A 13,694-nucleotide genomic window follows, 5' to 3' on the forward strand; every position below is an offset into this window, starting at 1 on the left:
AAATCTAAAGGCCATACACACGGGGTAGATGTGAATTGTGAGGGGGACAGGGCCAGAGTGCTACACGCAGGGTAAGGACTGATCGACATGAGTTGGCCTCCACACACAGCAACACCAGTCACTGCTGGGTGAAGTGCACCAGAGCATCGATCTTGTGTGGGGTTTGGGCCCAGTAAGTAACCATAAGGTTAGCGGTAAACCATAGCCCACCCAGGAACCTGGCCCGTCCGCCAGTACATCGGTCCTACTACTCTTGCCATGTTACCAGCCCAAATACAAATGAGGAAATAATATCATCAATAGAAGTGAAAAAAGATTAGGCCAAAAAAATAGGGTAGGCATTGGAAGATGTATAGATATCTGGGCAGTACATTCATTTTACATCGGACTCCTTCCTGCTCAAAGAGAGTGCCAGATGGCCCACCTCTGTACGTCAATGTGACTGTTGCCGTCAGGACAGTAAGATTTTGTTTCCCCGTAGCGCACAAAAACTGCTTGATTGCAATGACCTCAGATATTTAAACCCTGAGTTGGAAATTCTAAAAGGCAACGGCAACGGAGGTAATTCTGCAGCCAATTGGTTTATAGGGAAACATTCATTCTTTTGATGTTTAATTTGATCCTGAAAAATGAACCAAACAGTGGTCAAAAGTGAGAGTGGTGTGGATTACTCAGCTATAGGATCGCGCACATTACAGAAGAAGCGCAGCATATAATGAGACCCTGTGTCGATATCCCCTCCTGAATCCCCTTAAATTCCTCTCTCTGCCTTTAGAGCAAATCGACAATGCTCAGAGCAATTGCAAAAGTAGGTGGGAGAGCGGACACCCTGACCATCCTGCGGAAAAGAGGAAGAATGGAGCGCTGGGTGTTCGTTACATACAGAGGAGTGAGGAAAGAGTACAAAGTCTAACCCAGGAGAGAGGCCCTGACCAAAGGCCCAGCCGTTGAAGGACAGAAAACAGATAGGCCCACTCAACCCTGCGTGGAGGCCTTCTCCAGCATCAAACAGTATGACAACCTCCGGTTCAGCAGGAGAAGGCGGCGCTGTGGATGACGCTGAGAGTCTCGGACATCTTGGAAGGATTGCCTCCCTCTAGAATCCCCGTCTGATCTTCCGAATGATGGAGGGTATAATAGAATTCCAACCGCGAGCAAAATCTTCGCAAGTAATTTTCCATCTTACAGAAAGGACGAGATGGGGCGATATATTGCACAGCTCAACGGGTCCTTGCCCGTCTAAAGATCAGAGAGATAGAGGCTTGCATAAGGTGGGCGTCAGTTGAGCCTGGTCGTACGACGAATTAAACAGTATCAATAATACTGGGGACAGTGATTGAGAATTGTTTGTAGATTCCCTACCGGTTCCGTCAGGTCCCGGATGATTTGCCCACTGTTCATGGACGTAGGCCTCCTTAATCCAGCGATCTGCAGTTGGGCATCAGTGTCTGTTGGTCGTAGTCAAGAATCTTGGCATATCTAATATCCAAAAATGTATGTAGCGATCTTCGTTATCAGGGGATTCAACCGTGTAAGACGAGAGTAGTAGGTTTGAAAGATGTTATTAATCCTCCCGGTCAGAAGTGAGAGAGCCAACGCCGTCCCGAATCTGGGGTGATTGTGGTCGAGGCAACCCTAGCCTTTAGTTGTGGGCCAGAGACGCCAGCTTTAGCACCATGTTCATATATAACGCGTGAAAGTAGGAGTCGTCGTTCAGCCTCTCTGTTAGGGAAGGCAATCTGTTTGGAGCCCCATCCGTTATGTTTAAATAAGATCATCAGGTATTGAGTGAAATAGTTGTTTGTCTAGAATTAATATAGATTCTCCCAGTTCTCCTTGGCGTGCTCACGAAGTTTATTACATGAGACGTAATGCGAATGATCTAACCCCTAAGAAAAGCTTTAAGGGTTCCCAGAGTAGGGACCAGAGGCCTTCATTTGTTGGTCTCACAGAAGAATGCAATTGATTCCGAAATACACACAAAAGGCGCATCAGAAAATAAAAGAGGGTCAAGACGCCAGAATGAAAATTCCTTAGGCTTATGAAAAGGAAGGTCCCAGGATCACAGTTGAATGACTGATCAGTTACGGTGAGTACTGAACAGACAACCAATCGCGAAATAAAATGTTTTATCAAACAATAAAATAATCTATGCAAGAGTAGAACGAGTGCATGGGAAAAGAAAGAAGTATTGCCTAGCCGAGAGGTGTAAAAATCTCACGGGTCGACGTAGCATAGTGGTCCATAAAAAGCAGAGAGAGTGTTGTGCCGTTTTTAGAGGGCGCCACAGTCTGGAACTAGATCTGTCCTAGGTGCTGAGTCTATAACACGAATTCATATCAACCTCCCCAGAATCAATAGTGGGAATTCAAACGGGATGGTGAGAATAGCGACTTCACAAAATTATGAATCATGCCCAATTGGGAGCATACCAGAACTAGATGACCGGCTTCCTGATAGAGTGTCACAACAAGAAAAGAATGACATACAAGTTAACCTAAAATTGATCTAAAATTGTTTAGTTAAGGGTGAAATTACTTTTTCCGAACTAAAATGCGTGCCCCTTGTCCTTAGTTAAATTGTGAATAAACATTTGGTCCAAAGTCCAAGGCCTATTCAGCTTGTCGCTGATCAGATTTACATAGATGAGGTCCTGATATAACATTATATCGCGCCTTCAGGTTTTTAAGATGGTCAATAATCTTGTGCTTTCAACCCGAAGCATTCAACCCCACCAGTTTTCAAAGAGAGTACTGCCGCACTGTCACCACCCAGTCCCCCCTGTACCAAGTTACATTACCATGACACCGCGTATACAGCCATCGAAGGTGTAAGAACAGCCCCTAGAAATCCAACTAAAAATGGGAGAAACAGTGACATAAAGTGCAAAAAGAATGAAATGAAACAGATGCCCTCAAACAAATGGAAACCTATACCCATCCAAAAAAAGCAAATGTTAACAAAACATTGCAAAAAGGTGCAAGAACTCCCGGGTATAGAGTGGTAAAATAACAAAATGAAAACAATAAAAACAAATAAGAAAAGATTGTAAACATGTCACATCGTGTGCTGTCATGCCTGAGCAACGTTAGTATAAAAGAACTTAGTCCCAACAGAACACGGCTGTAAAGGCCCGAAACAATTGGTGAACAGCACGAGTAACAAGGACATTCGAAAAAACTGCAAAAAACACCCCGGATCATAATGTAATACAAAAATGTAATCAATACAACAATAAATGTAGACGCCACATGTCGCATGTGCGCTGTAATGGCCTAGGTAACGTTAGATTATACAATCAATGTGTCCAAACATAAACGGTTGTAACGTACCCAGTCCACCATCAATGGCACGCGCTAGCGTGGGTTAGCCTAGCTTAGCTCAACATCAGTGTTAGGTTAGCCGGCCTCCTTCATAGCCAGCTGCAAAGCTACAGCCTCCAGGGGCGAGGGAACCTTTCTATCCCCGGCTCCAAGTGTGATCTGCAGGCGAGCGGGAACAGAAGAAGCCGGTTGGAGGCCTAAACAGGCTTGACATGATTCTCGGTTTTCGCCCGCTGTTCGAGACCTCTGTGTGAAGTCTCGAGATCCTGCACTGGTGTGCCCACGGTACGCGAGATCCCCTCGTCTCTTGCGGCCTCCCCGACAACAGGTCCCTTGACTTGGTACGAGCACCCGCAATAATCCAGGTCCGGTCTCGTCCCCTGGCTTGCGGCCTAGCAGCCCGGCCTCTGTGTGCACGGTCCAGCCGGAGGGGAGGGGAGTTTCATTGCCTAGCAGCAGACCAAAAAGTTCAGAAAGAGAAGTGTAGGCCGGGGCCCTCAATAGACTCAGGAAGTCCAATGATTCTAATGTTATTTCCGCGGCTCGACCTTCCAGATCTGCGGTATTCGAGCCAGCTAGCATTGCTACCTGCTAATACCGGCACACTTCTCATCGAGTATCACGGAGTCGCGATCTTGCAGGATGGCATTGTCTAAGAGAGCCTATTTGTTCCCCATGTTCTGCTACTTGGTCTGCGTTTCGGTTCAAGCCGCCCCAGTACCGCAAGGCAAGCTTTGAAGTCAACTGAAATGCTTAGCTCTGTGCCACCCTCGGTGCGAGCTCTGAGGCCGAGCTTAATTAATCTGCAGACAGCAGGTTCGGGCTTTTTGCCTGTTTCGTCAGCCTCCTCCCCCCGTTTTCAATGCAGATTTCGGCATCACATCGCTTTTCTGAATCTATATTCCAAATTATGTTCACACGAATACGGGTAAACTCAACATTCGGGGTTAATAAATGTGAAAGTAAAGTCGTGGGAGAACGAGACAACGCACCCTCACAGTTCGTCCAACCGGAAGTCTGATTATCCCTAAGCAGGCGTGTGCTGACTATATGGCGTACATTTTTTGGTCACTTGCTTTTTCTGACACCAGCATCGTTTTCAATTAATCCCAATGAGAAATGAGCGCATACCGACAGAAGCATGCCAACATGATCACGAGGGAAGACCACGGCCTTAAAAACGCCATTATAGTCTTAGCCCTGATTTGATGTCCAACTTGCAGATGTCAGTCCTAAATGTCCCTCACCTTTAAGCTCTGTTGCCGGTTAGCAGCCCCGAGGAAATATCTGTGCTCAGCTGCTAAATGTCCTTCAAGGGTTCAAACAGATAAACCTTCTGTCTTAGTGTACCAGTGAGATTATCCAGAGTTTTTAGTAGGGGTCGCACGCGACTGGGAAATTCTTATGGCCGAAACCGATACACAGAAAAATAGGAAACAGTTGCCGAAACCGAATGCCGAAAGCCGAAATGAATTAATAGAAATATATATATAACTATAATGTATAATTTTTACAATGTTGTTCAGCTGCCTGGATTAGAAAAAATAAAGATTAGGCAAAACTTACTCTTAAATAATAAACTATTATGGGGCATAAAACATTTATTCAGCACGTTTGAATGCATACAGTACATTTAATCCAAGTCAAGTGCATTTTCTTTCTCTGAGCGATAACTACAACAAAGATGCATTCAAACAAGCCAAGGGCTTTAAAACGCATAAACACTAGGCCAGTAGGCCTACAACAAAAGAGTGTAAATAGAAGGTAACACCAGGCCCTTCAAAAACACAAATGCACCTATCAAATGCATGCATACAAATTGCAACTGATACCCTCCACATGAAGTAACTATTTACAGAAATGAAATTACAATGCATTTCAAAGAATCTGTAATAAGGCTGTCCTGTCCTCATAAAGCAAAGAGTAAACATTGTATAAAAGATACATAAAGGAACAAATAGATAACAAAATCCACAATCAATTACAAATTAATACAATGTTCAAGAATGCTGCAATAACGTGTCCGTCCTCATGAGCAATTAACACAACATTGGATCATTTAGATACCGAAAGTACAAATATCGAACACTGTGCTGCGTCATTTCCCCCCTAAATGATAACCTGAGAGGGAATTATAATCACAATGAAAAGGTCAGGAAAGTGGGTATGTACTAGAGTAGACATGTCGATACTAGATAAGCTTATATAAGCCAGCCTTGTCTACTTATTTAAGGAAAAGGGAGGTTTCATTTGTAATGAAAATTAGCTTCTCTGCTTTATCAGCCATAAGTCTGTTCCTCTTCTCATCAAGCACATGAGAGGCAGCGCTGAACAGTCTCTCGCTGTCAGTGCTTGTGATTTGATCTTACTCCGCATATTTGTCCGGGTGTTTTGATTTCAAGTGGTGGAGTAATCCCGAAGTGGTGAAAGTCTTTGCAGTTACACCCCCTCGAGAAATGTCAGTTGAACACGTTTTACAAATCGCAATCCGCGCCTCTTTCTCTGATATTTTTAAATATCTCCAAGCGGCAGACATGTTGGCTGTGAGCTAGCCGCGAGCATGGTCGCGCGCCGTGCTTGTCGCCGCGTTTTGATTACGTCATCACAACAACACGATAGTTTACCAACGTAACCCTGTTCTCTGACATTCGGTGATATTTTTTCGGTGCTAGAACCCTTTCGGCCGAAAGCCGAAAGGGCCTTTTTAACCATTTTCGGCCGATAATTTTCGGCGGCCGAATATTCGGTGCATCCCTAGTTTTTAGTGAAAACAGCTGCAGACGATGTTGATGGGAGCCAAAACGGTAGAGTTGCAGACAGCGGTGGATGAAGTCCCGACACATTTTAGAGGAAAAGAATGAATACCACAGTGCAATTTATTAAAGTAAGTGCAAAAGTATTAGCATCAAAAATATACTTACATGACCATCAGTAGGTGTGTGTGAAAGGGTGAATGCTGACTTACTGTGTATATGTATATGTATGTAAAAGTGCTTTGAGTGGTCTTAAATACTGGAAAAGGGCTACAGTAATGCAGCCCATTTACCGTTCACAAATCCGGACAATTTTCCCTTCAAATGTGACAAATACGTTTTACATTAGCCATACATTGTTCATACAGATGTATATGTTATACTTTTTTCCAGTCAACTATAGCTCTCCGTGGTGTAAAGTACATTTACTGAAGTACTGTTTTTAAAAAATGTTTAAGGAAACGTTTCTTTACTTGAGTTTTATTTATTTTTTACTACTTTGCACTTCTACCCCACTACAATTCAGAGGTGAAAAGTGTACTTATACTCCACTACATTTATTTATTACCTTTAGTTACTTACTGTTAAATATAACAACACTTAAATAAGACTTTAGTTACTTCAAGAGTACATTCACAAAGTTATTATATCATGTTCCACCTTTACTGTCATAAATACTTGAATGTATTGATTGATTATAATAAAAACATATACATGTATTTTTCTTAAATGGGCAAATGTGGATAATTCGTTTTTTAGTACTTGAGGTATTTTTGATGCTACTTTTGTATTTCTACTTTTACTTATTGTAGGCACAAGACATTTGCCTCTGGTAGTTGGGCAGTTGATTTGACTTTAATAAGATATAACGTCCCATACAAGGACCCTGCCTATGTGGATTCTGGTTAATCTAGATAGGACCATATTTCCAGGAAGCCTTGAGCTGTGGAAATAATTAAAGCCATTATAACCATGGTCACATGCACAGGTCTCCGAAATTGTATAAAAACTAATGTTTTCCATATGTGTAAGGTCTCTGGTGAAGCCTTGGACTTTAGTTGAATTGTATTTGTTGAGTTGTAACCAAAATGCTCATCTCTGAGCTAAAACGGCAAACAACCCCCACTCAACTGTTTCCTAAAATAAATGATGTACCCTCCCTTTGGCTTCAGACACTGCGCTCCGCTGCCCAGAGTCTATACATGTAGGTGCCAGACACTGCTCAGGATTAGCTGGTGAGTCAAGTGTCCTGCTGCATTGCACCCAATACCTGTTTACAAAAAGGTGCTGGCTGCCATGTTGATGCAGGAGAACTCATCCATCCATCCATCTACATCTATCAGTCTGTCTCTTTACCTTCAGAGTCTCCTGATGCTTTTACTGAGCATACAAAGCTGCGTTTTACTCGCCTGCTGTGTCTGAGGAAGCTTCTTTTTCCATCTGACAGACAGGTGATTCTCCTTTGAAGTGTCTCCTTCTCACTCACTGAGCAGGAGGCCAGAGAACCAGCCTCCCCCTCAAGACCCCATTAAAGCAAAACCCAGGGTCCACAGGTTTGATCATCATCACCTGGGCAACCTCTGCCATCAATGCATTTTAAGCCACGTGAGAAGGATCACAGCTTATTAAAGTGGAAATAATGACCGCTCTACCTCCGGCATGACATATTTAACAAGGACAAAGGAGATGGCTTGTAGGTGATTTATATCTATGTTGAAAGGAGAGAACGTCGACAATGGAGGATACACAGGAAGTGCAGTTGAACCTTGGCTAACCTGAGCGTAGAAAAGGCTGAAAGTTTGTAGAAAGAGTGAAATAATAGAAGAGGGTGTTCTGAATTAATGTTTATTAGCATTTACAAAGATGTTGGTATAACAGCAAGCAACATCCTGTATGTGTGTTCTCCTCTGTTCCCCTGTTGGCATTAGCAGTACTCACAAAGTAGGCTTATGCATCCAGGTTTGAAGTTTACGCGCTCAATTTGAACCCTCATCTCATTGTTATAATCTTCTTATTTGCAACTGTGCTCAGAATGTATAGAGCTTCTCATTTCTGGATGTGAAATCCTTGATGTATTTTTCCTCCTGCCTTGGGTAAATTAGCTTTTTTATTTTGCCTCTTGGGAAAATCAGGGGAAAGGAGCGGAGTGAAAATGCTCTGCATCAAATGTGATTGAATTTCCAGGGACAAGAGTTTATCCCAATTACATTGCCAAGAGGTTTCAGTCCTCCTGCAGCCACTCTGGTCAACAGCAATTAGGGTCAGCTTTGAGTTATCAGGGTCCGTCATTGTGAGGAGATGTTTACAATGTGTGCAGGAAGTAGATAAATACAACAGGCAGACATTTGCGGCGGTAAAAAAGCGGCTTGTGGTTTGGGCCAAGATTTCATGAAATTACAGATCTGACAGCCAAAACATGAGCAGAGCAAAACACAGCTGTCTTTCCGTAGCCCACACATCTTTTAATCTGTCAGAATACAATACAGGCTGCAGAGGCTGCCTTTGGCTCTTTGTGTGGCTATCCATTTTCCTCACTCGCATATTTCTTTTCCTTGAGGGAGCCTGTATGACTTAATGATGTGTCTTTCATCTGAGGACCACACTTACGACAGACAGTGGCAATACGACTGATGACTGGTGAACAATGAGGTGATATTTGGACTTACCTTCCCCAGACTGGGGCTCCATAGATATCTCAGGCTGAAAATACAGAGACCCAAAACGAGGAAGGCCAGAGCCAGAACCAGAGCGACGCGCTGGTACGTGTGGTACTTGGCCTTCTTCTCCTTTCCCACCTCAACCTGCAAACAATAGTGTTTGATATTATATATGGCATATAAATCAGGCTGGTTCTTGTAGCTATACTATAAAACTGAATTTGTACATATCCCATATTTCAAATTTGATATGTATGCAATCCCTGTTGAATACATAGTTCATGTAGAGAAGGAAGTCTGCTTATCTGTATTATTGTGTTGCATTGTTGGAGAAGCCTGTGACCTAAGATTTTCAACGACTTAATTACTCTGTAGCTATGTTAGTTTGACAATAAAGAACCTTGAACCGAGGCAAAATCCACATAGGGAGGAGCTAGAGATGTTTGGGAGGGTCTAAAAACTGGAGATTTGACGTGGGAGAAACCAGTTTGTGTCCTTTTGAAACCAGAAGTCAGCGTTGATTTATTTGTCACTTAACTTCCACACTTTAGAAACAATACTTCCGTAGTTATCTTAACCCAAACTTCATATTTTCCTAAACCCAGCTAGTATTTAATCCATAGCTATGGCCAAAATACTTAGAATTACACCTTACAGCCTGCTTTGGTTTAATTTGATTAAATAATTGATGAACATACAGTAGGTTGATTTCCATAAGCGAAGGGCTTAACAGAAATGAAAGCCACATATTTGAAGGTTTGCTGAAATGCACCTTGGGAGTCGAGGCTTACTTCTCTCCCAATTGTTTAAATACCTACGATGTGTAGCCAATAAGAACGTTTTCCAAAAGTCCAAGTATTGATTTAAATGTGCATTTTTACATCTGAACTTCTAATTCATATTTATTTTATTTTCAGTATTGTTTTACTTTTTATCTGAATAGAGTTCATTGGTAGTGTTTTCTCTCGTGCAAAGTCGATAAACCAACGAGAAGACTAATGACAAAAATAACCATCCCCATGCCAAGACCACTAAAGAACAGACTGTACTACTGCCACAGAGAGGTTACGTTTATTAAACTTTTCTTTAAATGAAAACTCTGTAGTCTATTCCCGAGGCTCAAGGCCATAAATGAATAAAGACAGGCTTTTGTTCCAGCAGAGCTCCAGCAGGGAGAAATAAAAGCTTCTCATTCACACTGGACCAGTTTTGAAGGTCTCGGAGGACAACAGAAAAGCAGATATGTAAAATAAAAAACGGAACCAAGCTCAATTAGCAAAATTGGTGTTGCTTATCTTCGTGTCTCTTAAAACGATGATTAAGCAGCTTTGGTTTTTCTATTGTGGCCGAGGCTGTTAAAGTAGTTAAGCTGCAGTAGATTGGGCAGTACTTTAAATGGCTGACTTCCTAAAATAATATGTAGGAATCATTTTTTAATAATAGCTAGATAGCTTTTCCCGACTTTGGACTTCGGTATAATTTGGGATACTGTTAAAATATCCCAAATATTCCTATCCAATCCAAATAATTCCACATGGCCTTTTAAGAATTCATAAATTAAAATATATGTGACGTTGCGTACAGGAGGAAATCTCATATGTGATTTGTGGATTTAGTTTCTGATTGGTAAATACATTAGCAGTAGGACTTTAAGGAAGAACATAGGACACATTTTTCTACAAAGACCCCTACAAAAATAAACTTTTTCACATTTTTGAAATATTACAGACAGTAGCAACAAAAGCATGAGGCGCATGAAAGTGTTTTAAATTCCTAAGACTTGATGGAAAAAGAGAGTGCTACAATCAGAAAGCCAGAAATTCCTATCATTGTGAATTTTTCAGAGTAATGGGGGAAAAAAATAAATAACTGTGGCTGAAACCCTCTGCTCTCCTGTGGCACGTTGCATAACCAGTGGAAACTTAACTTGAGGACAAACCTCTCTCTCTGCCTGCACCTTGCATTTTGAATACTCAGAGGAAGAAGGTGGGATTGAGAGACAGACGGACAGAAATAAAGGCAAGGATGGAGACGGAGTGAGCAGTCTGAGTGCACACAACTCGCCAACTATTGTTTAAAGGTTTAGGAGTTCAGAATCAGCCTGGCAATTCCTCTCAGGCTTTGTGAGGAAAAGTGCCTGAAGCCCCATGCTGTTATCATGCAGGGCGGAGGCACATCCTAACTGCAGAAATAGGAACACAGCCTACATATCCGCCAAGCAGAAGCGGTGCTTTATCACACTGAGATACCCTCATATAAGTATTTGAAATCCTGTGAAAACTCTTCTGACATTTGCAGCCACAGTTAAATTCTTCATCATCATCATCATCATCATCATCATCATTCTCCATCAGTCAGCTAGACTGTGGTTACGTTGAGTACCTTATACAACACTGCCTTTTCTTTGATGGTCAGAAGAAGAGCTGGCTTTTCACACACACATATATATATATATATATATATATATAAAAGATAAAAACACTGTGCTTTGCAGACACTTACCCCTATTACTCTATGCAGTAAAGAAGTTATGCAACACGTGGAATATGAGTGGTGGAAAAAGTTCTCAGCCAAAAGTCCCTCCTCCTCCCACTTTCTTCTTAATAATACAGTCTCAAATAAAAATAAAAATCATAGTGTATATTTGAATGCTGTGGTTTGCATTTGAGAAGCAAGAATATTCTTTATACAAAGCAAATACAGTAATTCAAGTGAGACTGAATATAATGGAAAGAAATAAAGTAGAGAGAAAGCCAAGGTGAAAAGCCAAAATGAATTACTTTTGAGGATCTTCAGCTCAATGAGCAAGAGATCCAGCAGCAGCTCCTTTTTGATTAAAAAAAATCTAACTTCTGACATATTTAACTTTTAGCTTACACTCAAATATCACAGGATTCCCCACTTTTACTCCTGCTGCCACCTACATTTAATTTATAGAGCTGTAAAAGTTTAAGGGTGCTCCCATTTTTCTAACTCTGTGGTAATTTAAAATGATGCACAGTATTCATAAAGACACTAAAAGTTTGGAATTTATTTTACATGGGTCTTTTGCTATCAATATAAGTGCAATAAATCAAACTTAAAAAGAAAAAAATGGACTCACATCTTTCCACAGAATCTGTTGACTGCTGGATTTACTGCTTGCGTCCATGATGCAAGAGCACAGGAGGAATCTTTCCGACTTCTTAGCTAGGGAAAATACTCTGCGTGGCTGAGAGTCCAAGCTTCATACCAGTGCTGTAATTTGGGAGTGTGCTGAAGGGGAGGGAAGTTTCAGGTGGAGTGGAATTTCTGAAACATTTGTGATAGCCATTAAAAGCAAGGCAGATGTCTCCCTTCCGTCCTGCTCCCATTTCAAAGGTAGAAAGCCATGAGTGGATTCACTGAAAGATAAACCCTGTGTTGAATAAATTACAAACTATACTTTCTCGCATGGAGAACACAAAGTTTGCATGTAAAAAAAAAAAAGAAGTACATCGTACCCACATAGTGCAGGTGCCGATGTTTTCAGTTATATTTTTGTGAAGTATCAAAAACAGTTCAAATGTCTGCTCTCTGCTTTTGTTCCCCAGTCTGTCAGTCTGCACACTCAGCAACAAACAGGTACAGAGCCGATATGACTGAAGAGCGGCATAACGAATGAGGCAGCCTTATGAAATGAAAATAATTTGCACTTGTGCACATACAGGAGTAAACTAAGGGATGAACCAAAGAGTGTTATCTGAGGACAGATGTTTAGGGCTTGCTTTAGCACATAAAATAGCACATAAAAATACTTTAATCCATGATTATGATGCTATATTTTGTATTGAAAAACACTTAAAATGATATCTGCTACTCTCGTTAAAAACAAAATATATGCAATTAATTTTAATAATGTAAATTTTGGATGGTAGATATCTCCTACTTCACTTAGTTTATTACCACATAATTTCTTTCCAAACTTGTTGTAATGTCACAAAGCACTTCATACCCTCTCGTTTGGGTACATACATCTACAACATACATTTTTGGGTGGGGCGGAGACTTTAAGGCATCTTGTTGTAAGAGCTGTTGCCCGTAACAAACAGATAATGCAAAACTACTTTTCAAGGGCAACCAAAAAATACAAAAACTCAAAATGTTTAATCTCAGCAATGTTTTTTTGTCTATGTTTCTGTTTGAGACTTCATTTCCTGTTATTTTGTTAATTTTAAACAATGCAGGGGTTAAATAATACCTTTGATGACACTAACATATTTGCCCCCTCAGAACTTTGTACTACTACTTTTTGGAAATGTCACTGTGCCAGGGAAGGTGTGATCGCACCTGCAGTTATTTTTACTTTAGGTCAGAACTGTGATGGAAACGTCATATTTCTGTTTGTATTTTTAGCTTCATACTGTTCAGGTTAAGATGGTCTCTTTACCTGTAAACATATTAGTAAAAGTAATAATGTTAGTCAAGGTTTGTTTCCAGCCGACTGCTCTGCACTTTGTAATGTAATATTTGAATGATGTGCTGAAAAAAGTCGGACAGAAGAGAGTGGGGGAAAGAGTTTATGATAATGACATCATGAAGGTCATGGGCATGATTCAGACCAGACCCATCATGATATCCAGCTGTTTTCTGTAAATTACCTTCTCTGGTGTTCATATCACTAACACACCTCAAGACACACCAGTCAGGGTCATAATTTCCCTACTCTGTTGTTGACAAGAACATACATAATGGATGTTTCTGGATTTTTTTCAAAGCCAACATGATTTTTGCACTTGTCATTGTTTTAAAAATGATGGCTCTGTCATTATTAGAATGACATCCTCGTGGATTCATCTTCTTATTATAGACACATGCATTTCCAAACATTTGGTCTACCTATGTTGCAAATGTATTATCTTTTCGATTTACACACGGCATCTATTGCACGTCTGTCTGTCCTGGGAGAGGGATCCCTCCTCTGAGGTTTCTCCCATGTTCCC

At 41.1% G+C, this 13,694-nt stretch overlaps 2 protein-coding genes across 2 annotated transcripts in view; one reads left to right on the forward strand and one right to left on the reverse strand.

Annotated features, from left to right (window-relative positions):
- Positions 1-11,965, reverse strand: part of tnmd (tenomodulin) — a 57,186-nt gene extending 45,221 nt beyond the window's left edge. The window contains exons 1-2 of the mRNA XM_010794933.1: positions 11,837-11,965; positions 8,743-8,877 (exon numbers count right to left, since the gene is read on the reverse strand). Coding sequence (XP_010793235.1) covers positions 8,743-8,877; positions 11,837-11,884 — 183 coding nt within the window. The 5' untranslated portion in view covers positions 11,885-11,965. The remainder of the gene's footprint in view (positions 1-8,742; positions 8,878-11,836) is intronic.
- Positions 1-13,694, forward strand: part of LOC104966470 (low-density lipoprotein receptor-related protein 1B-like) — a 1,038,955-nt gene that overhangs the window by 295,343 nt on the left and 729,918 nt on the right. The gene's annotated exons all lie outside the window — the stretch shown is intronic.

This window comes from Notothenia coriiceps, unplaced genomic scaffold, assembly GCF_000735185.1.
Source record: "Notothenia coriiceps isolate Sejong01 unplaced genomic scaffold, NC01 NC01_scaffold00037246, whole genome shotgun sequence".
NCBI lineage: Eukaryota > Metazoa > Chordata > Actinopteri > Perciformes > Nototheniidae > Notothenia > Notothenia coriiceps.